Here is a 26,779-nt window from a genome sequence, read left to right on the forward strand (position 1 = left end):
TCACATTTTCTGGAGTAGGTGTCACCACTGAGATGGATTAAAATTTTTCTCTACTTAATTTTCCAAGAAAAGGATCAAAAGAGAATTTTGCTTTGATAAACCCTGTTCACTTATTACATGTAGTGAAGGCTGCTTACTGCTGTGTGGCCTCTGTATATATGAATTTGTAATGTTAAGATCAGTCATCACCTATTAAAATGTTAATAATGGAGGAAGTGTGGATGTGTGGCAGCCCTGCTGGGTTGTGCCTTACTCAGAGATGTTTGTTTAATGATTCATATGTTTGTGAAGTTTAAGAAAATACTTCACTTCTCTTTAGAATTGTTATGATTAAAGCCTTATCCTAGAAGTTAACCCCAAAAATCACAATAGATCAGGTGATTAAAGCTCATAAAGTAACACCAGGTGTTTATTTGCTGCCTCGTGGAACACTAGAAACAAGGATAGCAGAAGGATAAAGTAATATGCTTATTTTGATGATAGAAATATGAAATTTGAAGCAATGATGAATGCTAGACTAGCACGTAGATTAATCTTAATGATTACCTCATTCTTATTTAATTAAAATTTTAAAAAAATGAAAACCAGAATTACTGTTGTAGATAACCCTGTCAGTGTTTACCAACTTTGTTATTCTCTTCTTATTTTCTACTCTGTAATAGAAAACACAGAAAAGCAATTCCTCATGATATAATGCTGTGGTAAAAGCATAATTTACACAGAAGAAGGATTACCAAGGTTCAGAAAAACATCCCCTCATAGTTTTCCTTGGGGGAATGTTTTTTTCCCCTGCTTCGTGCAGTTGTTTGATTGAAAACCTTGCTGAGCTGTTTCCTTCAGTCTTCATAAGAAATTCAGAGAGCTACAGTGTTCATCTGAAGTTGTGTGGGAGTTGGTTTTGCTCCTACGACATTTAGCACTCCTGTTCTTTGGAAAGAGAACAAACAGCATATGTAAAACATCTTGGCTGAAGATAATGATGATTTATGGTATTTTGATTTGGTCTTACCAAATATAGTATGAGCGAATGTGCACATATGAGAACTCAGATGCATAAAATTTTGGTCATGCTAGCTAATTATTTATTGTAAAATTAAAGTAATCTCTTAAATTTTTATTCAGACCCCTAGACATGCAAGTGTAATACTGAAAGAAAGCATTGTTCATGGTGCCAATAGTGAAATAGTTAGGAATGTGTTTATTAAAATTTTATCTGAGCTGTAAGATCATATTTAGTACTTTGTCATGGAGCCTAAGGAGATACTAAAGCACAATATTTATTGCTGATAGGTAAAACTCACCAGAATGAGAGAAAGTACAGGCTTGGTAATCTTGTTGGTGACTAACTCATCTACAGACTGTGCTAAGGGTTGGACAAAGCATAGCTGAAATTTTTGAGTGCTTTGTTCCAAACAAAAATAAAGGTCACTAATTTATCCTATTTTAATAATATATCATATCTCACACCACTCTGTTTTCATAAAGAAGTGAGAGTCAATCATGCAGGAAAAAAAATGCTGTGTCTTTGTGTGGTTTATTTGACTTAATTTTCAGCTGTTGGAAAATTGGGATTGCGTGGCTGTGGTGTCTCAAAGTGTTGCTGCTGTAGCCTTCTACTCTTATAGTCAAGAAATAGAGAAAGGATAAGTGGGAGCTGTGAAATGTGGGGAAGATGAAAAGAAAACAGAAATACTAGGCTGGCATTGTTCTGTTTCATCTGGACAGGTACAGGAGCATGGATTGCATATCATTCCTAGGTGCAAATCTTCTTGAATGCTTCACTTGAGAACTCTTATGTCACTGTTTTAAATGTGTTTAGATAATGAGTTCTGTTTTGTAGGTCTCTTCATAATGTCATGTGTTCTACATGTGTGAATGGAATGCATTTGAAGAGCATTCTTTCTCTTTGTTTTTCATCTATATAATATACAACTATGGAAATTGCAGAGTAGATTTACCAGCTGTAAATGATCGAGCCCAGGTAGCAGAAGCAGCCTAGCTGCAGACAACTAATAGGTTAATTTACCATTCTAATCACAAAGTAATAATGCCCTTAAAAGTCAGTACCCCATCTCTAGTGTATGCAGTGGCTACATATTAAATTCCATCTGTCAATTAATTTTATACTTTTAGCCTTTTGATTAAAAGAGAACTCCAAGTTATAGCAACGCTTGAGTAAGACTTCTCTGAATGGCTGGAAGGTGAGAGTGCAAGAAATGCCAGTTTCTCCTTATTCTCTCTTGGGTTAACCATAATTTTGTGTGGATGCTAAAAGGCATTTCAGAATGATCAGTAGCTTCTGCACAGGTAAGTGGGTATGAGAAATAGCCTAGCCTAGCATTCTTAAAGAGAGATTAAATTGTGATGTGTATAGGTTTTTACCTGCTGAAATTTTTGTTGCCACTACTCATGGTATCCCTTGTAAATCTGGGGTCTCTGCTATGATAGACAGAGAGAATAAACAGTGCTATGCTAGTGTCACCAACTCCCATGGCAATGTTTTCAGCCTTGTATTGTTTGATGCTTTCATTGCAATACCAGGCCCTCAGATTTTCTTGTTTGTGTAAGAGTTTTCCCTTTCTTTCCATTGATGCAAAAGCTATCATGGGACTTTGAATCCCAAAATTTTAGAAATCAAAAAATGAAGTCCAAAATTAGCTTTTGATGTCAGGGTATTTTTGGTATTTGACTTGTGATCTTTCTGGACTGCTGGGAAACACTTTTAGAGTAGTTTAAATTTTATACTGCCTTCATTTTTGGTGACTTCTGTTACTGCATATTTTCTTTTAGTACAAGAATAGCCAGAATTTACATTTAAAATGTGGGTGTCAGAAAGTTAAATACCTACAGAAAAGCTCAGCAGGTACAAATGATCCTACTTACTCTGTGGCATATTTTTGTATTCAAGTACAGAAATCTAGCAACCCACACTGGAAAACCTTAAGTACACCCTAGTGAATAACCCCCCCTGCTCCATTTGAGGCTGAAGAAATTGAACCCTATAGTATACAAGATTTTATATTATCTGATACAGCAGTGCTAGAATAAGGTGCAGAGGGTTTATTGGGTGCAGTGGCATTGATTCCTGGTGGTGTTTGAAATGAGCACTGGGAAGATAGGTTTAAAAGAAAGTTGCTCCTGCTATGCTGGCTTTTGTGTTTTGCTCCCTGCCATTGTGTCTAGTAGTAGCTTCAAGCAGGTGCAGAGTAGGCACCAGGCTCTGCTAACACTGAAAGACCTCACTATTTGGGACTAAAGCCAGGACTAGGTGTGGCTATAGTGCCAGGAAGGGATCTGTAACAACTTTTGCACTACTTCCCTAGCTGGGAGCTGAGAAAAAGGGTTGGTGTGGACACAGCCTATCTAAGTACACACATTGCTCGATGACCTTTTCAACCTGGCAGGCTTGGACTGCAGAACTTGGAGCGATGGAGACTGAGATCATGGGTCATCAGTGCTGAGCTGGGTGTAGGTGGAATTGTCAAGTGCTGGTCCTGTCATTATGTTGAAACAATGATTTCATTAGCTGTCAGAAAGCTGTTTGGCAAGTCCCCTCATGTGGGTTCCCTCAGAAAAGTTGGCTGGAGAGCGACCCCTCACATGGGAAGCATTTGAAGCTCAGCTTGCTAGAAGGCTGAGAGAGTGCCACGTTTGCCCAGGCAGATCAGGTGCCAAGAATTAATTTGTTTTGTCCTATGATACAGCAGAAACACAGAAGTGGCTCTGATCTTGCAAATGACTGTGCAGGTGGAGTCTTGCACTGTGGTGAGGTCTCCCATAATTAAAAAGCTTTTAAATCAGAGGTCAGAGCTCTTTTGTGAACTGAGGTACCAAAAACCTCTCCAAAACTGTCAGGTACCAGATCTCCCAAGCTTGTTTAGAGACAAGCAGTTTAAAATATTTAAAATAAAAGAACGCATCTACTTAGTTGTTGAGACTTGTTGGATTTTTCCTTAAACTGGAAGGGGGGATTATTTTGATTTTTTTATTTTGTATTTGACAGTGCATGAGTGAAACCACACCTGATGCATATGTAATGAAAATACAAGAAGAATGGCAGTGTTTTTCTCTATGGTACTCCTGTTTGTGATGTGCTGGAAACTGGGTTTATTATTTTAATAAGGTCTTTCTTTTTGTTTCTACTGTTTTTCTTGGCATATTCCTGGTGGGGACTTTAGCTGCTGGTTTGAGAATTCTTTGTAAAAGCAACACTCTTGCCTGCTGGGCAAACTGTTTCTGCTGCAAATGTAAAACCTTTAATTCCTGGCATAATTCTAAACTAGTAATAGTGGATTGACCTTGGAATCAAGATCCAAATTCCTCTGGGGTTTCAGATTTCATGCCGAGTTACAAATTGAGAGATGGCTTTTATAATCCTGTGCTATGTCAAGGAAGACATGCTGGTCATCTTACACTGAGATTTCTGGTCAACTTCCATGTTTTACTTTCTTCCAAAACAACCTCATTATTTTAATAAAAAGTTATGACATTGTAGTTTGTTAGACTGTTCTGGCATCTTACTGGCAATATTACTTTTTTCTGTCAGTTCTGCTTTTGAAAAGGATGCCGTCTTTGAGGAGCTGACTTCATTTAAATACCTTAGTCCTGATGGTTACAGAAATCTCCTTATGGAACACTGGTGGTCAGCAGCTTGTGGTTAAGTGGAAGGAAGCTACAGATAGGTTGCTTGCAAGCAGGTCTCCCCTGTTCTTGGTCCACTCTTTTTTATCATCAATGGTCCCAGAAGGGTATTTTAACAGACTCATGCCCTTTAAGGCCCCTTACTCAAGGTCTGTGCTCTCCCAGACTGCTGTGAACATCAACCAAATGCTTGGCTTTCCTTCAAAGGAATAGGAGATTTATGGCTGGATGGAGACCCAGTCATCATCTCTTCCTTCATGCTCCCCTGCTTGGAAAGTCTTGTGGTGCCATATGGGTAGTAAGAACACTCATCATCCTTCCTCAGATGGTTTACCAACCACAAACAAGCTGTGTTTTTCTCTCATATGCTCAGCTATCTCTGACATGATGCACATACTGCCTTAGGCAGCTAGCTTACCTCTTTTGTCCTCTTTCCTGAAAAATATGTATTTGTTTACACCAGAATTTTGGTTATTATTAATATTGAAATAATATTTGGAGAATTTTGTTATATTTCCAGTGGTTTCTGCTCTTTCTTGATGCTTTATACATCCTTTATTTAAGGTTTAGATGTTTCAGTTGTCTCTCATTATTGACAAGCATTGTCTATGACCAGACCTGGCACTATCACATTACTGACTGCAATGCCTCCACTTGTGCCTCTTGCTCGTTTTGCCCTACCTGCTGTTTTAGATGCTGGTTTTAATTGTCCATTGTCATATTTGTAAGCTTTTTCTCTCACATTTTTTTAGTTTGAGTCTATGAATCATGACAGAGAAGGCCAGGACTGGCTCAGGAACATATCTTCCCCCCTGCCCCCTCCACCCATCCCCCCATAAATATTTGTCTCTGTGATCAAATATCCTTTATCCTAGAACTTTCTGCTTAGTCTTTATCTTGCTGCACTGTCTTTCCCTTCCTTAAAAGCCAAACCTGAGGTTTTTCATTCTGCGGTGGTGAAAATCACTCGCCTCAGCCTGGATCTGTGCAGGATTGGCTGAGGATGGCAGAATAAAATAAGAACACAAGGGATTTCCTCAATCTCTTTTCCCACTAAAATGTATGCTGCTTATGCCTTCTTGCCAGTACCTGTGCTTAATCTCTGCATTGAATCTGGGGGATTTTGTCTTTGGGGGAAAAATAGGTAATGGGAGAGAAGAAGGTTAATTGCCACTCGATTCATAGAAATAATTTATACTGTCAGCAAAAGAGAGCTCTCATGCTGCCTACAATAAAATTCTGACATGAAATGTATTGATCAGTCTTTAATGTTATCATTATATGTCCCACAAAATAATAAGGGAAAAGATAAATATATTTTGACTTTTTTTTGTTTTAGATTTTTTATCTAGTTCAGATAAATAATTTTCTTTACAGGTGTCTTCCTGGTGTTTCCTGTAAAATGTGACCAGGAGAAGGAATATACTATGATGATACAATTCACTGCACATTAGAAGTGTAAATACTCAGTACTATTAAGTTCTCTGAGTAAAAGTATGCAGTGCCTTTGGATGGAATAATGTTCTATTTTATTTTACTTATGGCTCCTATCAAATTTAGAGTTTTAGTACTGGATCATCTTTTCACATAACTTGATGGGTTTACTCTGAAAGAAAGGCCCATGACTGCCTGGCTATTGGGCTGTCCAGAAGGCTAGAGGTACATTTTTCCTGCAGCTGTCCTGTTTATGTAGATCTGTATTACCCTGAAGTACTTTACATATGCATTCAAGAGCATATTTAAAATCAGAGTAAATACAAGCCATTTATGGTATAGTATGTATGAACTGTGACTGAACTACCTGTCCAGAGTCCAAAGGATTTTCCCTTTTCTGTGTGCAGTGGTACTCTTTAACATCTGAAGATTATAATTAGTATCAATATAAACGTTTTCAAATAGCTGGTACCTTCTGCATTTACATCACTTTAGTAGCTGAACACGTATGTCTCTTAAATATTTTAAGTATCGTAGGAGCCCAGAGGGTAGGTCGATGCTCCCATCTGTCTTGCAGGATGTAAAGTGACATTCTGAAGGTGACGCAAATATCACAGCAGAGTGTACCCAGAAATGAAGCTCATTGCCATGCATTTCAGTCCATTTCCCCTAGAAAAAGTCTCTCTGTTCTTAATTTGTCTGATACAACTCAATTTAGATTGTGATTACTCAGGCTCGAACCTGGAGTGGCCCATGTATAGAAAGTGTAAAAATAGAGTTGTTCTTCTAAACTAAACAATCCACTTTCACAGAACTCCTAACTGGATGAAGCTGCTACAAACCACTGGCTGTGTCACTCCATCACAGGGTACTGCACACCACCAAGTAGCTCTGCACAGGACCTGGTGACTTGTGCTTCACAAAAAACACTTCTGCCAGAGAGGATCCAGCCTTGATCTGAAGTATTATCAAGAGACTGATAATCTGCTGCTGTATGTGGCTTGTCTATTTGCATCAAATGTCTGTCTCTGCTGCCTGAGCCCTCACCACCATTCCCAGTACAGGTTGTGGTGTGCAGGCAGACCACCCCTCAGACTTCAGGGCTGACAGTCAAAACAGAGGTGTCAAAATCTGAGCTGTTGTCTCCAGTGTTTTGAACACTGCTTTGGCTCTTTCTTTTGCACCTCCAGGTTTCTACAATGTAATTTTAAAAATCTGGAGACTAGAACTCAGCTTGTGATCCCATTTTTGCTCACACAGTTTTTTTTTAAAGGATAAGAAATATTGGAGGAGTATACTGTCCCTCCTTGTCATACTTGCTAATTCAGGCTTGCTGCTGAAGCCCCCTTCCAGGTCCAGGCCTGTGGGACTTGAAGTGCAGGCTTTAGTTTCAGAGATATGACTATTATTTGTAATCCAGTCACTTTCAGTTTTACATTTGATGTTTTTATATTTTGCATTTTATTGTGTGTTTTCTTTCTCCTTTCCCCCCTCCATGTCAGCAGTGAGGAAACATGTTCTGGTTTGTTGTTCTTTTCAAATGGACTCAAGCTGCAGTGATTTAGATCTCGTATATTCATGGTGTCCTCATTCATATTTCCACTAGTCTAAGTTACCAGCTTCAAATTCTGAAATGCTTATTTCCAACATTGATGATTTACAGTCTGAAACATCACTTTAAAAAATATGATCTGAAGGAATTTTTCTATTTACAGGTATTTTGAAGACCTGACAGATAGCCTAAACATTAGTCCTCTACTGCATATCATAGTTGAGTGTGTAATTTCAGACACTGAAGACAAAACATGGTGGAGCTGGGTGAGAGGAAAAGGAAGTAATTCTTATGTTCAGGCTATTTACATGCATGGTTTGTTCCATTCTTCTAGTTTCTAAGTATGTACTGAACGTGACATTCATTGTGTCTAAAATAGTAGCAGAAATAGTAGCAGAATAACCTAGTGGTTGCTAAGGTAATGAGAACCCACTGTTCCCTTACCAATTCCTGTAAATAAAGTATGGAATTTAATTTCACTCTGTGTTACCTGAGGCAGCTCTGGCATCTGATAAAACAAATGATCTTTGCATTCTTCTCCACTTCCCTTCTGATTTTCATTGAAATACTGAGCTGTTTCTCTTTTTGTAAATAAATGAGGCTGCCCTGCAGATGGTGGGGTAGAAAGTAGCCTAAGAATTGCATCTTTTGTCTTGCACCTGTTTTCCCCCTGTGACTTAAAATGTATTTGTCTTTGTGCTGAAACACTATTGCATGTGATCAGGGCTGAAGATTTAACAGCCATAAGAGTTCCTCTTTGTTTTCCTCTTGATGCAGAACTTGCATGTTTGTTATCTGTGCCTGTGCTACGGATTGCAAGCACAGCATGAGTGTGAATCCAAGATTTATTTCTTCATCAAAGAAAGGAAGGTTGTGTCAAAAAACAATATGGTAAATCCAGGAATTTGCAAATGCTGGACACCAGTAGATGGTGAGATACTTACCTGGTGAAATGATTCTTGGCAAGGATTATTACTGGCCTTGGGAGTGCAGGCAGCAAACAAGAAATCCAAAGGAGCTCTGACTGCTGTGCAACCAGGCAACACTACACCCCAGACCATCTTGACTTTGTAATGGAAAAAGAGAATCCATATCAAGCTACTTAGCAGCTAATCAATCATCCGAGTCCACCAGGCTGGGCACGGAAGATTGAATCTCTTACATACATGAAGAGGAAGAAGAAACAGCTGGGGCATGGGATGGAGTTATGCTTGGAATAAGAGAATCTGCTGTAAGAGAGAGGCAGCTTGTTATGCTGCATTATGGAATGGCAGAACTCTTCCTGCTCTTTTAAGCCACAAATTTTTGTCTTGCTTGTGTTACACTGATATCAAGTCATGGGTCACTTGCCACAAGTTGCCACAAGTGAGCTATTTTAGCCTAATAGCTGTCTAGATATCAAGACTTTATATTCAATAGTCTGTCTGCCCAGAGGAGTAGAATGGGAGCTGAAGTGGACAGCTGACATAATATATGGTCACTTGAACCCGGAAATGAAAGACAGCTGCTGGATCTAATTTTAAACACAGTTCTTGATCAGATCCCTCTAGATCCTGCTTGTCCTGCTCCAGCAAAGTCATTAGTGGGAGTAGAGAGACAAGAAGTTGAAGATACTGGTAAAGAGCTTTTGTGAGGAAGGGAATCACCTTTGTTCCAGTTATGGTATTTCCATTTTTCACAGTAAGTACTGTCAGCTTCCAGAGAAGGGGAGTGGAAATGGTTTGTGGCTGGTACAAGGTCTAACACCGCTGAAGAGGCTGCTCTTCTGGGGCCTTGTAATGGCCAATGGGACTCCCCGCTCTGCAAGTACGAGGGCAGGCAGCGCTGTTTCAAACGAGGAAAATGTAACACAGTGGGGCTTTTCCTAACACTTTAAAATAACACGTGGTTACATATCAGCAGGTTGTAATTCCGAGTTTTTACATCAGGGCTCGGGAATGCGGCGGCGTTGGCGGTCTGGAGCTCCATCTAGCGGGCCGTAGCAAATCCCGCTGGCTGCGGTTTGGGTTCTTCAGCAAGCACGAAAATAACCACGAATGATATCGTACTGATAGAATTCTTCACTTGGGATTAGCCAGCTAGACACGTTATTAGTTCAGCAGCTGGTTGAGTGTTTCCAAGTTTCTGTTTTGCTTTCAGAATGCCATTACCAAGCTGGGTTGGTTTTGGGGGTTTTTTCAAGTGTGACGGTATTGTTCAGCTTTATTACAACTATGATGCTAAAATTAAGGGCTATGGAAACATTTCTGGTACTCGTTCTCTTTAGGGAATTAGCTAACCTCTGGGAATTTTGGAAGCAAGCAGAATATTGCTTCTCTGATGAGAAGATTCTCCTCTATTAGATTGCTCTGTTAATCACAATAGGTTTAGGAATAACAGCTTTGCTGTTTATTATGCTTTTAAAAAGTGAAGCACCCAATTTTTTAAAAGATTTTTTTAATATATATAACAATAAATTTGAAGAAATAAGAATAAAGAATAAATTTTCTTTGTTTTATTAAAAAACTTTTAACTGCTACTTGACTTTATATTTAGCAAGCTTGGTTAGGATAGAAACGTTACTAAAATATAATTCTATTATTCTAAAGGCATTCTACTTAAACTGGTGTTAATCTCCATTACAGAAAAGCAATCTAAATAAGTTAATAATCACATTCAAATATAAGTGCAGCATGCATCTATCTATCTCTTTTCCTAAGAAAAGTGATAAACCAGATATTTTTTATAATTTGACATAAAATTTTGATGTGAAGCATTGTAAATATTATGATAAGAGCTGAAAGAGGAAGCTGGAGCTGGAGTTATAGGACAGAGGCCATAAAGGGCCAAATGAGGTCACATTTCATTTAAGTATCCCTCCTAATTTGCTTTCAACAGCATTAGCCCTACTAGTATTAGTTTTGTGTTATATTTAAATTTTCACCTTTCCTGCCTCCTGCACAACCAAATGTTCCTGTTGATTCGACTCAAAGGCTTGAGAGTAACAGCTGCCAGGAAGGGCTTATTTCAAATCTTCTATCCCATGTTTGCCTGTATATTCTACATGTGCATTTTTGTCTGTACCCCCCATCTAAAGCTCTTACTGTCCACAGGCAAGCTCAGAGATACCAAAATTGCGAAAGGAAGACCAGAAAGCACGAAACGCACTCTTGGCTGATATCCAGCAGGGAACTCGCCTAAGGAAAGTGACCCAAATCAACGACCGCAGCGCACCACAGATTGAAAGTGAGCGTGTGCTCCTCAGCAAGGCCCTGGGGGAGCTTGCTGAAGCCTCGGGTGTGGGTGGAGGTCAGATGGACAGTTTCACATTGAAGGGCAGGTTTGAAGGTCAGCAAAAATCTGCATCATTGTATGGCTTTAGGATGCGGGGAGGGAACACTTTCTAAAAGTGCATCCTGCTCTGAGATCAATGACTGTTAACACTTCACGGTAAGTGTCCAAATAGTTATCACCGTAACAGGCATTCCTTGTTATGTGTGCCCTTGTTCCATTCCTTGTGAGCATTTCAATAAAATAATTAGGTGGGAATTGTTTGTTGTAGCAGAAGAACTGTTCTTTAGTAGATTTAAAGACCAAAAAATTGCTGAAAAATTCTGGAGGCATAAATTCAGTATTAGGCCTAACATAGCTACTTCTTGGTGTCACGATTTGCATGAGGTTGAAGAGCACCAGAGGGTGCTGTGCTCCAAGGTACAGGTCAGAGAGGGATGGCAGTTCCTGCGTAACAGTACAGGGAAACATTTGGTCTTGGCTGTTTGCTGCCACCAAGCCTTAGGAGTCTCATGGCAAAGATGAAATTATTTTCTGATATACCCTGCGTTTTTCATTCTTTTTAACAGAACCCAAAGGAGCTAACAGAGATGGAGGTAACCCAGCTGTTAATAAAGGTGGCTCTCAGCAGCCTCTGGGAGGTTTATTTGCTGGTGGCTTTCCTGTTCTCAGACCAGCAGGCCAGAGGGACATGACAGGTAATGGCTTCATTTGTATGAAAGCAAAGCTGGGTGGGCAGAAATTTGGGATGAAAAGTACTTTGAGATTAGCTTTACTGATTGATTTTTATTGGGTTTTTGTTGGTTATTTTTTTTTCTGAATGCTTAGTTTATCGTGTGACCATGGAGTGCTCAATAAATAATGTGATTGGAGCCACCTTTCTAGATCTCAGGTGCTTTATTCCTTAAAATGTAAATAAAATGTTATCTCCACACTTGGTAAGAAAGAGATTAAACAGATCTCTTTAGCTGAGGTTTTTACATTATTTTAATGAAAACTTTTAATCGTGTCTTGAATACAATGTTGAAATCTGAGTTTATCAGTTTCAGCACAAATGGCAAAGTCATATTCCTTCCCTCCACTAATGTGTATTTCTATGCTATTACAGTCTTGGGTATTACTTTAAAGATTAATATTTAAGATTTTTGCTCTCTGGATTTTATGAGTATAGCTTTGATCCAGCAAGGTAATTTACTGATCTGAAAAATAAGGGTATTGTTGCTTCACAATGACAGGAGGAAGGCACATGGGGAGCCCCACTGCTGCTTTCACCTCAAGAAGTGCCACTATCAATTAGGGATGACTTTTATAGTCATAGAAATGACCTCTGGCTTTGTTGAGCAGCTGGTGCCTGCTCAGGCAGTATAGAGAAAAGTATGTTTTTGTAAGGAAAGACAGAATTTGGCTCTACCTGAAGGTTTTTTGCTCCCAAAAGGCAAGCCAAAGATGCACAGCACTGTATGTGGTGAGGCTTTTGACATAGCTTCAGTGGCAGTGACTACTTCGAGTTGCTGTTTAAACAATGGTCATGCCTATCAGACTGTGTGAGTGTTGAATGAGATGTCTTTTTTTGACATCTTGCTTTGTGATAAATCCTTGACATTTACTCAGGAAAAGACTTTTTGTAAGTTCAAGAGTCTTCAGGCATTTTCTGTTAAAAAGGAAATACCAGAATCTGTGCCTTCCAAAGAGCCTTGGAGGCATTACTTTTAAAAACTTGGTTTTTATCCATGGAATTGAGGTTTCTGTAACATTTGTGTGATTTTTTTGATCCTAAGCAAGTATTTAGCTTGAAGGATGCCAGTTGATGTGCACCGAACTGCTTGCGTACTTTTCGCCAGGACTCTCGATGCCCAGCAGGCTGTACCAGGCAAAATGAGGCTGGTGTGGAGGGCCCCAAACTCTGCGGAAGAGTTCCTTCTCCTGAAGCGGTTTCTTTCTGCAGAAGCTGAGGAGCAGGGAGGGGAGCAGGGTCTCCCAGCAGGTCGTCACATAACTAAGCAGAGTCCCTGGTGCCCACTGGAATGCATCATCTCCTAAGCCCCATTACAGCGTGGGCAGCTGGGGTGAATGAGTTTGATCCTTCCGGGTATCCACTAGGGAGGGGAAGGTGAAGAGCTTGCCTTTATCGCTGTTCGGTCGGAGGCACGGGAACACAGTCCCGGTGTGTAACTTGCGGTATCTGGTTTCCAACAGGGAGGCCCGCTGGGCAGCTCTCCGGAGGCCGCGCCGCATCCCCCAGAGCCTGCGCCCCGCCCAGCAGCGGCGCCGCCAAGGCGAGCAGCAGCCCCGAGGGCCCGAGGGCAGCTGTGCCCCCGGAGGGTCCCGGCTCCTCCCGAGCAGCAGCGGGAGCGGGCCCCGGCCGGCCCAGCCTGCCCGCGCCGCCTCCCCCGCCCCCCGCTGCCAGCAAGCCTTCCCTCACCTTCCCTCCTCCTCCCGCCGTGCCCCCTCCCAACGACCGCCCTGCCAAGGCGGGGGCCGCCGGCGCCGCTGCCCCGGCCCCGCTCCCTCCCGCTCAGGCCGACAGACCCGCCCAGCCTCAGGCAGGCGCCCCGCCGCCCCCTCCTCCTCCTCCGCTGCCCCCCGTGCCCCCCTGCGGGCACCCGGCCCGGGCGGCCGAGGCCCCCGCGGCCGCCGCTCCGGCCGAAGGAAGGGACTGTCCCCTGCCCCCGCCGCCGCCGCCGCCGCACGCCCAGCCCCCGGCCCCGAGCCGGCTCCCCTTTCCCCCCTCCCCGGCCTCCTGCGGCGCCGACGTGCCCCCTCCGCTGCCCCCCAAGTCTCCGCACTTGCTGTCGCAGTTCCATAAGCCAAGCAACATCCAGTCGCTGCCGCTGCCACCCACCCCCGGCCCCCCTCAGCCCGCAGCCGTGGGGGAGACCAGGAAGAAGAGACCCGGCCGAGGCGCAGGTGAGAGGCACCTCCGAAGGAAGGAGGAGGGTTTTCCCTCCCTTCGGCTAGCGGGGAAAATCATAGCATGATTTGGGTTGGAACAGGACCTTGAAGATGACTTCAAGGCTGCCTTCCAACCCAAAGGGTTTTATTGCACTGGTGGCTGGAGAGCGTGGAGGGGCAGGGATGAAAGCACACATGGGAAGAATACCCATAGGTTGCCCGGCTCACGATGATCTCCCAAAACATCCGGCTTTTTGAGATGCCAGGCAATTCTTTGCACTGGGCACACACGCCTTATCGTTTAAGCTGCCACTCTTGGAAGCGACGTGCTGATCAGTGAAGACAAAGTCTTAGGACCACTGGGCTGCTTCTTGCTTTTGTGTTGGCATCGGTGTGTCTCCAGCAGTGCAGTGGGTGGTACTGACAGGCTCAGGTGGGGGAGCAGACTGCACACCACGGTGTCTGCCAGGTCAGCAGCTGCTCATGTGCCAGCCTGCCTGGGACACCCCTCTACAGCTGTGCCTATGCAGCAGCAATATGGGCAACAGCTGGGAAGTGCTAGAGAACATAATGAAACAGAGATGGGGCAGCTACCAGCTATAGGTGAGCAGCAGCAAATCTGGCTGCAGCCCTCTGCTGTTCAACAAAGAGGAGCAGCCAGTGCCTCCTGTGATCAAGGTGGTTGGGCCAAAGATTTCTCCAACTACTTGGGAAGTGCAGTATTATCCAGTATTTCCTTGAGTAGATGATAAAAGGAAATTTTGTTAGACTCCTCTAATGTAATGAAGATAATAAAAAAGATGAGCCTAGATTTGTGTGGGTTTGAGAAATGGAGACAGCTACTTAACAGGGAACATCTGCAAATGTTCTGTACCCTGTATTTTACCAGCCACATGTCAGGAGAAAGATTTCCCCTTTGAGAGCCAGGGGAAAGGCTGTGTAAGTACAGCAGATCAGGTGCATTATGGTGATTAATGCTGCTCAGAACTCTCATATTAACTGTTACTATGTCTAGATGCCCATTTCTCATGGTAGTTCAATTTGTGTGTTTTCCATAAAATTGCCCTACCTGTCCCTTGTTATGCAGGAGGGTAAGGAGTTTTGAGAGGCTGCTAACATGGAGGCCTTGGGCTCCCTCCCCCTCACACAACTCCTGTGGTAGGTCTTCCAGATGTAAACTTTGATGGCCCTTGCAATTCCTCAGTTAAATGCACAAGACTAATGGTAATTCCATTGCATAGCTGCCAAAGTGTCAGGAAAATTTATTTTATGCATACCACCTAGTATGGCTGTTTTGCTGATTTCCTTTGCTTAAAGAGCGAAGGAAAGTTTTGTTGATTTCCTTTGCTTGTTCTTGTGAAAGTGGAAGGATAATCTTCCCTTCCAGACTGGGACAAAACCACATTTCAGAATGTCACACTTTCCTTGAACTGGAAATTGAAAGCCCCAGCCAATTCCAGTAGTGATTTAATTTAATACTTAATGCTACAAATCTGTGGTCAGGCTTGGCAAACAACAACTATGGGTATGTTTGCTCCAAATACTGCATTCTTTCTACACCCCCTCCACTTTTTTGTAGTTTGCTGTTGGTTTAAGTCATGATGATGTTTATATGTTGGTCTCCTGGGGCTTTTTTAAGGAACTGGTGCTGGGAAGCTGGTCACACCTCCACAGCCACCTGCAAGATCCCCAACAACTGAACTTACAAGCAAGTCTGGAGTCTCAGCCTGGGCTACAGCTCATGACCCCTACACACCACTTAAAAATGGAAATATGCACATCATTGGTAATATCATTAAATTAAATATCTTGGCCTTAGTAAATAATTTTGGTACAGAAGCCTGTGTGCGTCACAGACCTCAAAAACTCACTCAAGACTTTGTCCTTGCAATAGCAGGGTAGTATAACAGAAACATTTTTATATAACCTTACACAATAATAGAAAATTAGGGCTTTTTCAAAAAGGATTTGAATTCAGTCAGTAGAAAAGCACACACTACCTCCAAAGTTACTTAAAAATATGAAGAGTTCCCATAGTCTGCTTATATTACTAATCTTCAAACCAGATCATGGACATTGAGAGGTTTCACTCCTATAGGGCAAAGACCACTAAGAATTACTTTAGTGGTCTGATGAATTGGCCATTCATTCTTGTTTATAGGTACATGTCTCGAAAACTACCAATGAATACCTCTATTACCACAATACTATCAACGCAGAAAACTGGAACAGCAGCCAGAAGCTTAACTTCAGTTTTAATAGCAGGCAATGTCTGCAATTAAGAGAAAAAACTTGGGTGGCTCACAGAAGTAAATGGTTTATACAGAAAGAGCCACTACCAGTTCCAGGAGAAAAGCCAACATTATAAATTGAAATTACTTGTGGCAACATTGTTGGGTTTTGGGATTTTGTTGGTTTGGTTTGGTTTGGTTTGGTTTGGTTTGGTTTGTTTGTTGTTGTTGTTTTAAGTATCTCTCTAGCAGCAGCTAATGTTTATTTCCCTGAAACTTCACAGATGACTTTGAATCTAAATTTACTTTCCATTCTGTGGAAGATTTCCCTCCACCTGATGAATTCAAACCATTTCAGAAAACATATCCCAGCAAGATACCCAGAGGTAAGTGTGTAAACATGGAAAGATCTGATCATTATCAAGAGGTTTAAAAATGGGGATGCAAAATAAAGAACTGAACCATCATTAGCATAACTGGACTGCTAGCACCACACAGAGAGGAATGGGATTTGTCACAGTGGCAACAGGAACCAGAGATATAATGAAAACCACTTAGTTACTTTAGAGTCTTAGCTAAAAACAAATTATGTGGCTGGACATGCAGCTTGTGTTTTTAGATTGCTAAATTTACAAGGCCTGTGATGTTAAAGACACTCATATTGTAAAAACAGACTTGGGAAGCTACTGAGTTTGATTTTTTTGTTTACTAACTTGTGAAATCACAGAGAAAGATTACTTGATCCATGTCTTCTATTATGTATTTTGATTTAAATCCTATGCATGGTGTTTTACACACCTGAGTAACAAAGAGCCTGAACTTTGTCAGGAAGTGATGAATGGCTGAACCTTGCTTTATTTTTTTTGCTTCTTTCTTAACTTAGTGCTTCGAATCAGGTCACAGATGTAAGAGCAGTTCACCTATTCAGTTTTGAAAATGGGTAGTTGAAAGTACCAAAATATCTCATTCCCATATTCTGCTTTTTTATAAAACCTAGTTTTCTGTATTATTAGATCTCCAACCTTTAATTAACCTTTTGTTTTCTCCATGCTAAGGTACTTAGCATGAATTTTCATAGTAGCCTCATTCAGGCTAAATAGTCTGCTGTATATTCTGATTTTTACCGAAGGGCTGCAGAGCACAAGCAATATGTGTGTGTATGTATGTAAACATATGTATGTATGTATCAGGGGTAGCAGATATATGCAATGTCCCTGCCATATAACTGCATCAAAAATACCTATTTAAAATCTGTCCTATCTATTTACAGATCCCTCTAAAAATCCTCCATTAAGAACACACGTGAGATGAGAAGAGTCTTCTAATGTTCTCTGGACTAGTGTTAAGAAAGAAGATCAAGATAATATATAAGACAGCCCCTGTTGCAGTGATAGATTGTACTTGAGTCACAAGTACTGCAATATTAACATTTCTATAAACTGTAAACCAGTATAAGTTATACCTTTTGAACTGGCCTACATACTATAGGAATGTTAGTACAGGCTTTTAAATTACTGTATATAGGTGAATATTTTTTAAGCAAAGCAGCATAAAGTTTAAAATCTTTGTAGTGCTGAAACAATTCTCATTCTTATTGTGCTGACAGTGTTACCTCAGAATGTTTTGTGCTACGTGCCTGTAGTTCTTTTTTCCCCTTCCATCATAATTTCTGAAAATTCTCCAGTTCTTATTTAGATATTTTTTCAATGAACTGTCAAACTATTATGTTATCTTTAGTCTATTTTTATGTTTCCTCACTTCTATTCTGCCTGGCCTCAGATTGCAGCAGGATGTCACTTTCATGAAGAGATGTGCCCACGATCCTTTTCTCATGAAGCATGAAGAGGAGATGCCAAGGAGCTGTGGCTGCTAATGAGCATACCTCCTAATGATTACATATCCTTATAGGATAGTGTCTGAAGAAGCCCAGCTGGGTAGGGGGGTCATGGACTTGACAAAGATGACAGAACCTTTCCAAAGCAGAGGTCCTCTGTTGTAAGCAAGAAAAAGAAATGGTGTGTGTGAATACATGTGCTGTGATGAGCATACATAAGGACACATCCTGTCTTTTCCTGCTGGCACAGTGGGTATTTATCATTTCTGCAATAGACTGCCTTTACCCAGCAATTACAAAGCCTTCGGATGAGGGGTCCAAAACCTACATTTTAGAGCTACTGCTGTTCGCTAGCAGTGACGGTTCATTGTCCAAAACACACTGCGTGGAACACTCAGCCCCCAAAGTGGTTGTTGTCTCAAACAGAGTTGGTTAGGAAAAGTAACAACCTATCAGCAGACTACGTTGAACTACTGCTTTTAATATTCAGACCTTGGGTGAGGTTTTTGGATCACAGATGTTTAGATCTGGTCCTAAGATGTCTATTTCTAGCATTTATTACCGTTATTCTTGTGCATTGGGAGGACACCAGGGAAGTGTCAGGGAAATGATCTTCCACTCTGCTCAGCACTAGTGAGGCCACATCTGGTGTGTGGCCACATGTGCTGTGTCCAGATTCTGGGCTCCCCAGTGCAAAGAGGACATGGCCATGCTGAAGAGAGTCCTACAAAAGGCCACAAAGGTGATGAAGGGACTGGAGCATCTCTCCTATGAGGAAACGCTGAGAGAGCTGGGACTGATTAGCCTAGAAAAGAGAAGGCGCAGAGGGGATCTCTCCAATATATATAAATATTTGAAGGGAGGGTATAAAGATGGAACCAGACTCTTTTCAATGATACTCAGTGACAGAACCAGAGCAAACAGGCAACTGCAACACAAGCAGAGCTACCAGAACATCAGGAAACACTTTTTGACTGTGTAGGTGACTGTGCCTTGGAACACGTTGCCCACAGACCTTGTAGAATCTCATTCCTTAAAGATTCTCAAAAACCATCTTTGGACTTTATCCTCGGCAACTGGCACTAGGTGACCCTGCTTGGCCAGGGGTGTTGGATCAGATGACCTGTAGCCATCCCTTTAAATCCCAACCACCCTTTGATTCCTCTTTTTACAGCTTTTCTGGGTTCCTAGACCTGGGTTACAACAACTCAAGGCACTGCTATGGGCAGAATGGCTGGAAATCTGCCTGACACTAAAGGACCTGGGTGTGCTGGCTGACAGTGGCTAAACATGCTGAACAGGGGCCAGTGTGTGCTCAGGTGGTCAAGAAGGCCAACAACATCCTGGCTTGAGGTTCAGAAGGGACCTTATTGCTCTCTGTAACCTGAAAGGATACTGTACCAATGTGGAGGTCAGTCATTTCTCTCAAGTAACAAGGCACCAGACAAGAAGACATGCCCTCAAGCTGTGCCAGGGGAGTTTTAGATTTGATATTAGGAAAAACATCTTCTCCAAAAAGGTTGTCAGGCATTGGAACAGGCTCCTCAGGGAAGTGGTGAAGTCACCATTTAATACCTACAGGTATTTAAAAGACTTGTAGATATGGCACTCAGGTGATCCCTCAGGTTTTAGCTTTTACATTTTTCAGATTCTGTACTGCTTTAGCATGTAGTTCTGAGCTTCATATTAGGGGATAGCTCTCATCATAGAGTAGGTAGACAAAGGACCCTTGGTCCTGAGGACCAAGGACAACTGATCCAAATTCCAGGCCCAAGAGCGTAAACAATGGTGGAATGAAGAGAGAAAAACAAGGATGGGACTTCATAATCTAAAGCTATAATGGGATGATTAACTCCAACATGCTAATGGATCAGAACTTACAAAAGTGAGAGACCTCATGACTAGTTGTTCATTTTGTGACCCTTTTGGGTTCATCTTGGGTGTAACCCTGGCTGGGCTCTTATACTGCCCAAGGTGTGTCCATTGAGGCCTTCTAATAATAATTGCTTTATTCTTTAACTCCCTCTAGTCTCTGTTCTAGGTCAGTCTTCACAAGGCATCACAGGGACATGGTTTAGTGGTGGACTTGGCAGTGCTGGGTTAACAGTTGGATTAGATGATCTCAAGAGTTGTTTTCCAATATAAATGTTTCCATGATTTACCAGTCTGAAAAAGAATACTGCTGTTCCAGGGTAAGTCTGGTGCTAACAGCCAGGCTATTACAGTTATGGCATCAATTTTTATAATTGCCATCAATTCCCCTCAGTTAGAGGTGTAATAATGTTATAGATCACTGATGATCTTTCCCCATGATGTTGCCTTTGAACAAAACTTTTTAGAAAAGACAGATAACTGCATCTTTACATCCCTATTTTCTCTTTGTTGTTACAGCAGCTCAGTTATACTGTAACTATTCCAACACACATGCACATTCATGGTGTGAGATGGTGTAGGGGTAGGAAGCACTTCACCCACAAGACTCCAAGAAAGCAACATTAGTCTTTTTCTAATTTATCATAATAACTTGCTGTACATCATGCGAAAAGAAAAAAAGTGGTGATGCTTTGACCAATAGTGTCACTTACTGTAGTTGCTTGATAAATATGCATGAATGTAGTAACAAGCAGGGATCTTCATCTACATTGCTTCTCAAACAACTGGAAAAGTTGAATACTGTTTTTAAAACTATTTTGTTATAGTACTATTAAAAGTGGCATATTGTTGGCTCTCATTTATTCTGAAATGTGTGTACTACTCTGTAGTAAGTACCTTCCTAAGGATTTAAAAACTAATTCTAGACTACCTGCCAGCAGTTATATAAAGGAGAAGAAAATTTTACTCCATTTTTTATTACAGTTTGTGTATTTCAGAAATAAACAACATCTTTCAGGGATGAAATGAGAAATCCTGTGCCTATTTGTTAGCATTTCTGAAATGTTTCCATATATTTGTCATTCAAAATCCATTGAACCATCTGGAGATACAAAGGATCACACTGTCACCCTGAGGCAGCTGATCCCGTAAGTCCCACTGTGTCCTTCCACTGAGACCCATCTCCGTTGAAGACCACTGCAAATATTAAGACCATGCAGTTGTTCTGGTTTCTACTGACTGCACCCAATCATGCTGCTGTACCACAGCTGGTTTTGGTTTTTAAATGTACTATACAACTGAAGCAAAATCAACATACTATTAGAAAATTACTACCTGGATCACTGTGCTCAAAACAATTTATTCATTCTGTCATATAAGCAGTTCCAAATAAGGACATAAACGCCCATGAGATAATTGCAAGTGTTGCTTTCTTCTTTCTTAAGAAACAGGCAAATAAGATATATAATGTTTTTAACAGGAACACTCACTTCTTTAATCTTGCCTCCCTCCCAGCTCTCAAAGATTAGAGATCCAAGACATGCAAAATAGCTGTGAGAAGTGGTACATCCTAATTTTTGTCCTCTTGCTGGAGCAATCATTTTATTCCTGTTCCCTGGTTGTGCAGAAATACGCAGCTACTCCTATCAGGAGATGTGATTTCATGGGAAATCCATTTACTTCAGTTATGGGCAGCTGGAAAAAGCACACTTCTCTTTCAGAGCGCTTCATCCCTGCAACATTCTCTGAAATTCAAGTGTGTTTCTTGCAGTCAGCCCCTCCTCTGGTTACCATATAGAGCAGCTGAATTTCAGGGTCTACTTGAATATTTCCTTCTCCTGTTGTCTACACTTTAAAATACTTAAGATTCAGGAATGTGATAGACATGCTGTGATAGACAGCATGGGAGGATTTTATTGTGAATGGGAGGTTATTAGATAGGCCATAAGAGAAAATATATTCTTCTTTGTTTTCTGTAAGTAAAAAGGCCCCATGTTTTCTTGTCCAATTGCCATTTGTTATATAAGGCAATATTAAAGTAATGAATCTGAATGGAACAATTTCATTTAAAAAATCCTGAGAATGCAGTGTGCCAATATGGCAATGACTATTTCCCTGATGCACAACTCTTACAGTTTCAACTTGAGGTGTTTCTGCTTTCTAAGGAGCTTTTACTTCCTCAATACAGAAGCCTGTGGTTCTTCACCATCCACTTTCTCAAACAGTGAAGGATTTTAACTCTGTATGTTAACTTCCACTTACTAAAGACATGGATGTCCTCTTTCAACCTCCTGTAGGAAAAAAACCCACCAAGCATCTTCACTGGACACAGTGTTTACTGGTTTAATTCTCAGTGTTTGCTCTATGTCACTTCCACAAGAAGAAAATACAATGAAAAGCAGGTCTGCCTGTAGGACCGTGGAGGAAGGGAAGCATGCTGCAGCACTGCACCTAATGTAAGGAAGCATAGGACAGCCTTTCTAAGCCAAACCACTTGGATTGCCACACCCACCAGCAACTCACTGGCACTTAATGGATTCATCAGCCATGTGTCTCACAGCAGAGATTACTAGGAACTGTGCAGCAGTACAAAGGCAGAAAGATGGAGAACAGCCAGGTATTTATCAATGTCCGGCATCTATTCCTTTAAAAAATTCCAAATCTGTAGCTTGCATATAAATCTGACATCTTATTAATTGCATCTTAAGAGCCAATATGTGTACATCTCTATGGCATCCAGGCTGGCTCTGCACTTCAATACTCAGTTCTGGAGCAACAGCCAGGTGCACTACAAACACAAGCTGGCTGAGGGCAAAGGCAGAACTTAACTTGGGGACTGAATTCTGATAATTTGTACAGGCATAATGTCAGGTGCTGGGTTACTGCAACCAGATACAGTCATATGAGGCCAGCACAACAAGGTCAAGAGCCAGGACTTACCTTCCTGCCCGTCTCAAACTGTGATTTCAACTCTGTATGAATTAGCAAGAAGAGAAAAATGCAAGTCAGCTTTGCTGCAAGCCTAGTCCTGAGCAACAGAGGGAAAACCAGATTGCTTTCAATTACAATATGGCAATTAGCCTGATGAAGTTAAATCTTTACTTTAATTGGTTGCCCAACATACATGTTTTTAACATTCTGTACTAAATTAGCCAGCATGCACACAGTAATTGGACCAGTCAGTGACTTTCTCCTTTCACTATATACATACACAAACAGGAACACCACAAGATTGGACAAAGGAAAGCAATTTGTTAACTGGATACAGCTAGCAAGTAACATTTTTTCCTCTAGAAATGCTTTTTCCTGCAAAATCACAAGTGTGAAGAACTTTCTTTCAAGGCTTGAAGAACATTGCAGTCTTCCAGTGAAAAGGCTAACAATAGCCACTGTAGCTGAAATGAGATAAAATTTGTTGAAAATCAATTCCAAGCAAGAGTAAAATTGAAAAAAAATAGCCTGCAATGCAGCATAGGGAAAAGGGACTTTGGAGACAAGCTGAGCAGGTGGAAAGATGGGTTTGAACCCAATTCTTAACATCCTCAGCTTAGTGTAAAAGAGGAGGAGGTTCAGAATCGGATCCAACATTTCACATTCACTGGTAGAGTAGTACCTAAAGAATTGTTTGCTTACTTTATTTGAAGAACTTTAGTTCTGTGTCAACACAGTCATAGAAAAGATCCACTACTTCAGCTGGATCCAGAATCTCTGTACGAGAAAGGATATCTTCCATTGCTTCTAAACCTTGTTTTTCAAGGTCTAACATAATCCTCATCAGTTTCTGGCCTTTATCCTAAAGGCATGAAATAACCAAACTCAGTTAAGCAGCAAACAGGCTCATTAAAGCATTTTACTCTCTCTCTTTGTTATAGAGATATTTTCAAATATTTTTAAAAATTAAAAAGACTTTTTAAGTACAAACTATTTCTGTTATTAGTTTTTTTGGATGGCCAAAGACTAAAAGGCACAGTCCTGGACATTTTTTGCATTAAGAAAAATAACCAAACTGGAGTTGCTAAGTTTAAAGCAAAGGAAGAGAGTCAAAGATGGATAGAGGAAAATTATATAAGGTTTGTACATATAATAGAGGTAAAGCAAGTTCTTAAGCTTGTAATCCCACTAACAGAATATCAAGACCTGCAAGATGATGATAGATCTAAAATGATATGTCATGTAACAGTATTTAGACTCCAGATCCCAAGGAGGTTTTTTGTGCCATTATGACTTACTACTCTTTATGTTTCTAGAAAATTTACTCCTGGAAAAGGTGTAATTTCATTTTATCCAAATGTTATTTCAACACTACCTTTTTTTTTTTTTTTTTTTTTTTAAATGGAGAAGTGCTGCTTGTTTTGCTTGCAGCTTTCAAAACTGAGTTTCAGGGGAAAAGAAAGTAATTTAGAATGAGTGGTGGTTCTGAGTTTTCTCAGCATTTTGTCCAGAAAGAGTAGAGCATCTCATCTAAGGTTTAGACTCTAGGATTGGCAGCTTTTATAGCACGAAGCCTGAATAGAAAAAACTGCATTTTCTTTTCTACTGCAACTAACTATTGGTATCATTGTGAGGACTTTAACAAGCAAGAGTCCACAAGATGCTAAGATGCCTCTTTCAGGTCTTCCCTAAATCAATATCTTGCAAAATATATGAGAGCCAACTGCACATTAAAACAATGTTACCAGAAACCACAGATTTTAAATTACACCATTCCAAGAAATTAAAAATCTAACCCCAGCTGCATTTAAATAATGTTTGTACTAGCAAAGGTTATCATAGCTTCCTTAATCAATAGTGGGTAGGTCTGAATGATGTTATGATCATAGCAAGACTCTGACCCATGCAAATACACACAGAAGAAAATTGTAGAAAAGCAAATCCTCTGTGGGAGTTCAACACAACTATGTGAGGGTCTTCCACAAATTGCTTGAATACCCATAAAAGCCTGACAAGTGTGCCTTGGTGAGCTTTGCCTCTGTTCCACTTCCTTAAAACCACTTACCCAGTTTACTGCTGTAGTTGTAATTGCAAATGTTGAGAAGTTATTGAACTACCTGCCCAATGACACCAAAAGTTGTATCTCAACCATTTGGCAAAGCTATACAGAATAATCTCTTTCCTGACTTTAGTTATTCCAAAATTATTTGCATAAGAGATCTTCAACACTAAGTTTTTACCATGGAAGTTTTTCAGCCCTCGGGTATGTACTGCATGGCACTGTAAAGTGTCCTTTCTTCTCACATGGCATTTTCAGTTAAAAATTAACACAAATGCATTGAATTGCAAAATGCAAGATTTGCCAAACTGTCATGTCCAAATTATTCCTTAAAGAAAAATACCTTTCCAAACTATGTAGTTCTTAATCTATCATATTATTTAAATTACAACACTCCTGCCCTCATCCTAGCACATAATTCTGATACCATGTTGCATTAGCATCCAGTGTTCTAAACACTAAAAATCCTACATGCAGAGTGGGGACTGAACAAGATAATCAATTTAACAGTTTGACTTTTCATTTTGTAAAAGTAATGGAACAGCGCAATACTCCCAGGATAACAAAAACTATGTAGAATAGTTTGTCCTTCAGAGGGCATCATTTTTCAAGCTAAACTCTCAAGGATTCTAAGAATATTCAGAGAATGTTTTTCATTGAGTGACTCTGAATTAAGTTACAGAGTTGGGAATCTACATTGACTTCAGTTCATTAATTCTAAGTCCCACAGCTCTTACCTGATCGTTCTCCAGGAGAGATCGGGCCCATTCATGTGCCTTGTACAATTCATGCCTACGATCTGGTTTCTCCTGGAATCGAGGTATCTTTTTAGCAGGATCATCATTGCCAAAAGAAGGAGACTGGACTTTTGGTACTAATTTTACATCATCAACAAAAATAAAGGGTTTAAATATGGACCTGAAAGAAATGAGAATTACTGCTTGCAGTAATAAGAGAGATTTCATATATGTTATTGAAATGTTCACCAGGCTATTTTCAAACAGCACATACAGAGCAGCATAGGTAATTCATCTACACTAGGCATGGGTAAAGCTAGAGCCTGGTACTGGTCAAGCAAAACAAATCTGCGTGCTTTAAAAGAACTGGGTTTGGCAATTATTGCAAAAACATATTACCCCTTTTACCTATAAGATTCTCTGGTGTCCTCATGCCAGTTCTGCCACTTCTTTAAAAAAGTAGCACTGATTTTCTCCTCCAAGTCTTTTGTAACAAATCTCAACGTTCAGCCTCACATCAGTTTTTTCTCCTCTGTTCCCACTGGCATCTCTCCTCCTCCTTCCAGATTTAAGTTTTATGAAAATCAGAAAAAACCACTTGCATGAAGCAGGGAAGATTACATATCTTGCTCAATATCACAGGATTTTGCATATAAACAGCAGCACTTTAGAATTCTACTTCAAGAGCTGGGAGAAGACATGGCTACCAATATTGTGACGCTTCTCAAAGTATTTTAACACTGAATTTGGATCTAAACTCCTAAGAGAGACAAACATAAAAAAAAACCATCAATACAGAATCTTCATTCCTGAGAAGCTGAAAGTAGGTTTTGGCAAGTGCATGGAACAACTGCCTTCCTTCTCTTTAGATACAGAACAACAATGCACCCTGCATTCTGCAATGAAGAACCTGCCAAAAATGAAGACTTCTGGAACACATAATTAATAACCACTGCCTGTGTACAGTCAGCAGGTTCAGTGCTGTAACCCTTTCCATCACTGTCACAAAGCCTTGCTGACTAAGAATTTACGTGACTCACTACCTGCATTTAAAATAATTCTTTCTTAATGCATTACAGTGTCAAATAAAGCAAGAAATGTTGAAAACAAGGCTTTTACGCCAGGTTTTCAACCTTCAAAAGGACAAAAATCCCAAAAAATAATTTGAAGCCTTGTTCCTTTTTATCACAAAGAATTTGCATCAAGTCAAAGAAAAGTTTGGGTGAGCAAGTTTAAAATTGACACTTAACCATGAAAGTTTGAGTTGCATAATGCAAGGTGGGTGGAAAGTCCCTTTGGCATGGAAGACTTCCACAGCCCTCAGTA

At 40.6% G+C, this 26,779-nt stretch overlaps 2 protein-coding genes across 11 annotated transcripts in view; one reads left to right on the plus strand and one right to left on the minus strand.

Annotated features, from left to right (window-relative positions):
* The window catches only part of WIPF3 (WAS/WASL interacting protein family member 3), a 39,138-nt gene extending 18,379 nt beyond the window's left edge, over positions 1-20,759 (plus strand). For 4 of the 7 annotated variants that reach the window (XM_031503864.3, XM_031503866.3, XM_085568612.1 and 1 more), the window contains 5 exons: positions 10,720-10,852; positions 11,467-11,595; positions 13,094-13,804; positions 15,429-15,575; positions 16,305-17,276. In XM_031503864.3, coding sequence (XP_031359724.3) covers positions 10,720-10,852; positions 11,467-11,595; positions 13,094-13,804; positions 15,429-15,575; positions 16,305-16,453 — 1,269 coding nt within the window. In that variant the 3' untranslated portion in view covers positions 16,454-17,276. The other 3 variants (XM_021538059.4, XM_085568623.1, XM_085568592.1) reach the window with 3 other exon arrangements.
* A 2,052-nt stretch (positions 20,760-22,811) lies between these two features.
* Positions 22,812-26,779, minus strand: part of SCRN1 (secernin 1) — a 36,711-nt gene continuing 32,743 nt past the window's right edge. For all 4 annotated transcript variants that reach the window (XM_021538176.4, XM_085568637.1, XM_085568628.1 and 1 more), the window contains 3 exons: positions 25,454-25,634; positions 23,360-23,519; positions 22,812-23,121 (listed from right to left, as the gene is read on the minus strand). In XM_021538176.4, the coding sequence (XP_021393851.1) occupies positions 23,361-23,519; positions 25,454-25,634 (340 nt within the window). In that variant the 3' untranslated portion in view covers positions 22,812-23,121; position 23,360. The remainder of the gene's footprint in view (positions 23,122-23,359; positions 23,520-25,453; positions 25,635-26,779) is intronic.

Source organism: Lonchura striata, chromosome 2 (assembly GCF_050655825.1).
Source record: "Lonchura striata isolate lonStrDom1 chromosome 2, ASM5065582v1, whole genome shotgun sequence".
NCBI lineage: Eukaryota > Metazoa > Chordata > Aves > Passeriformes > Estrildidae > Lonchura > Lonchura striata.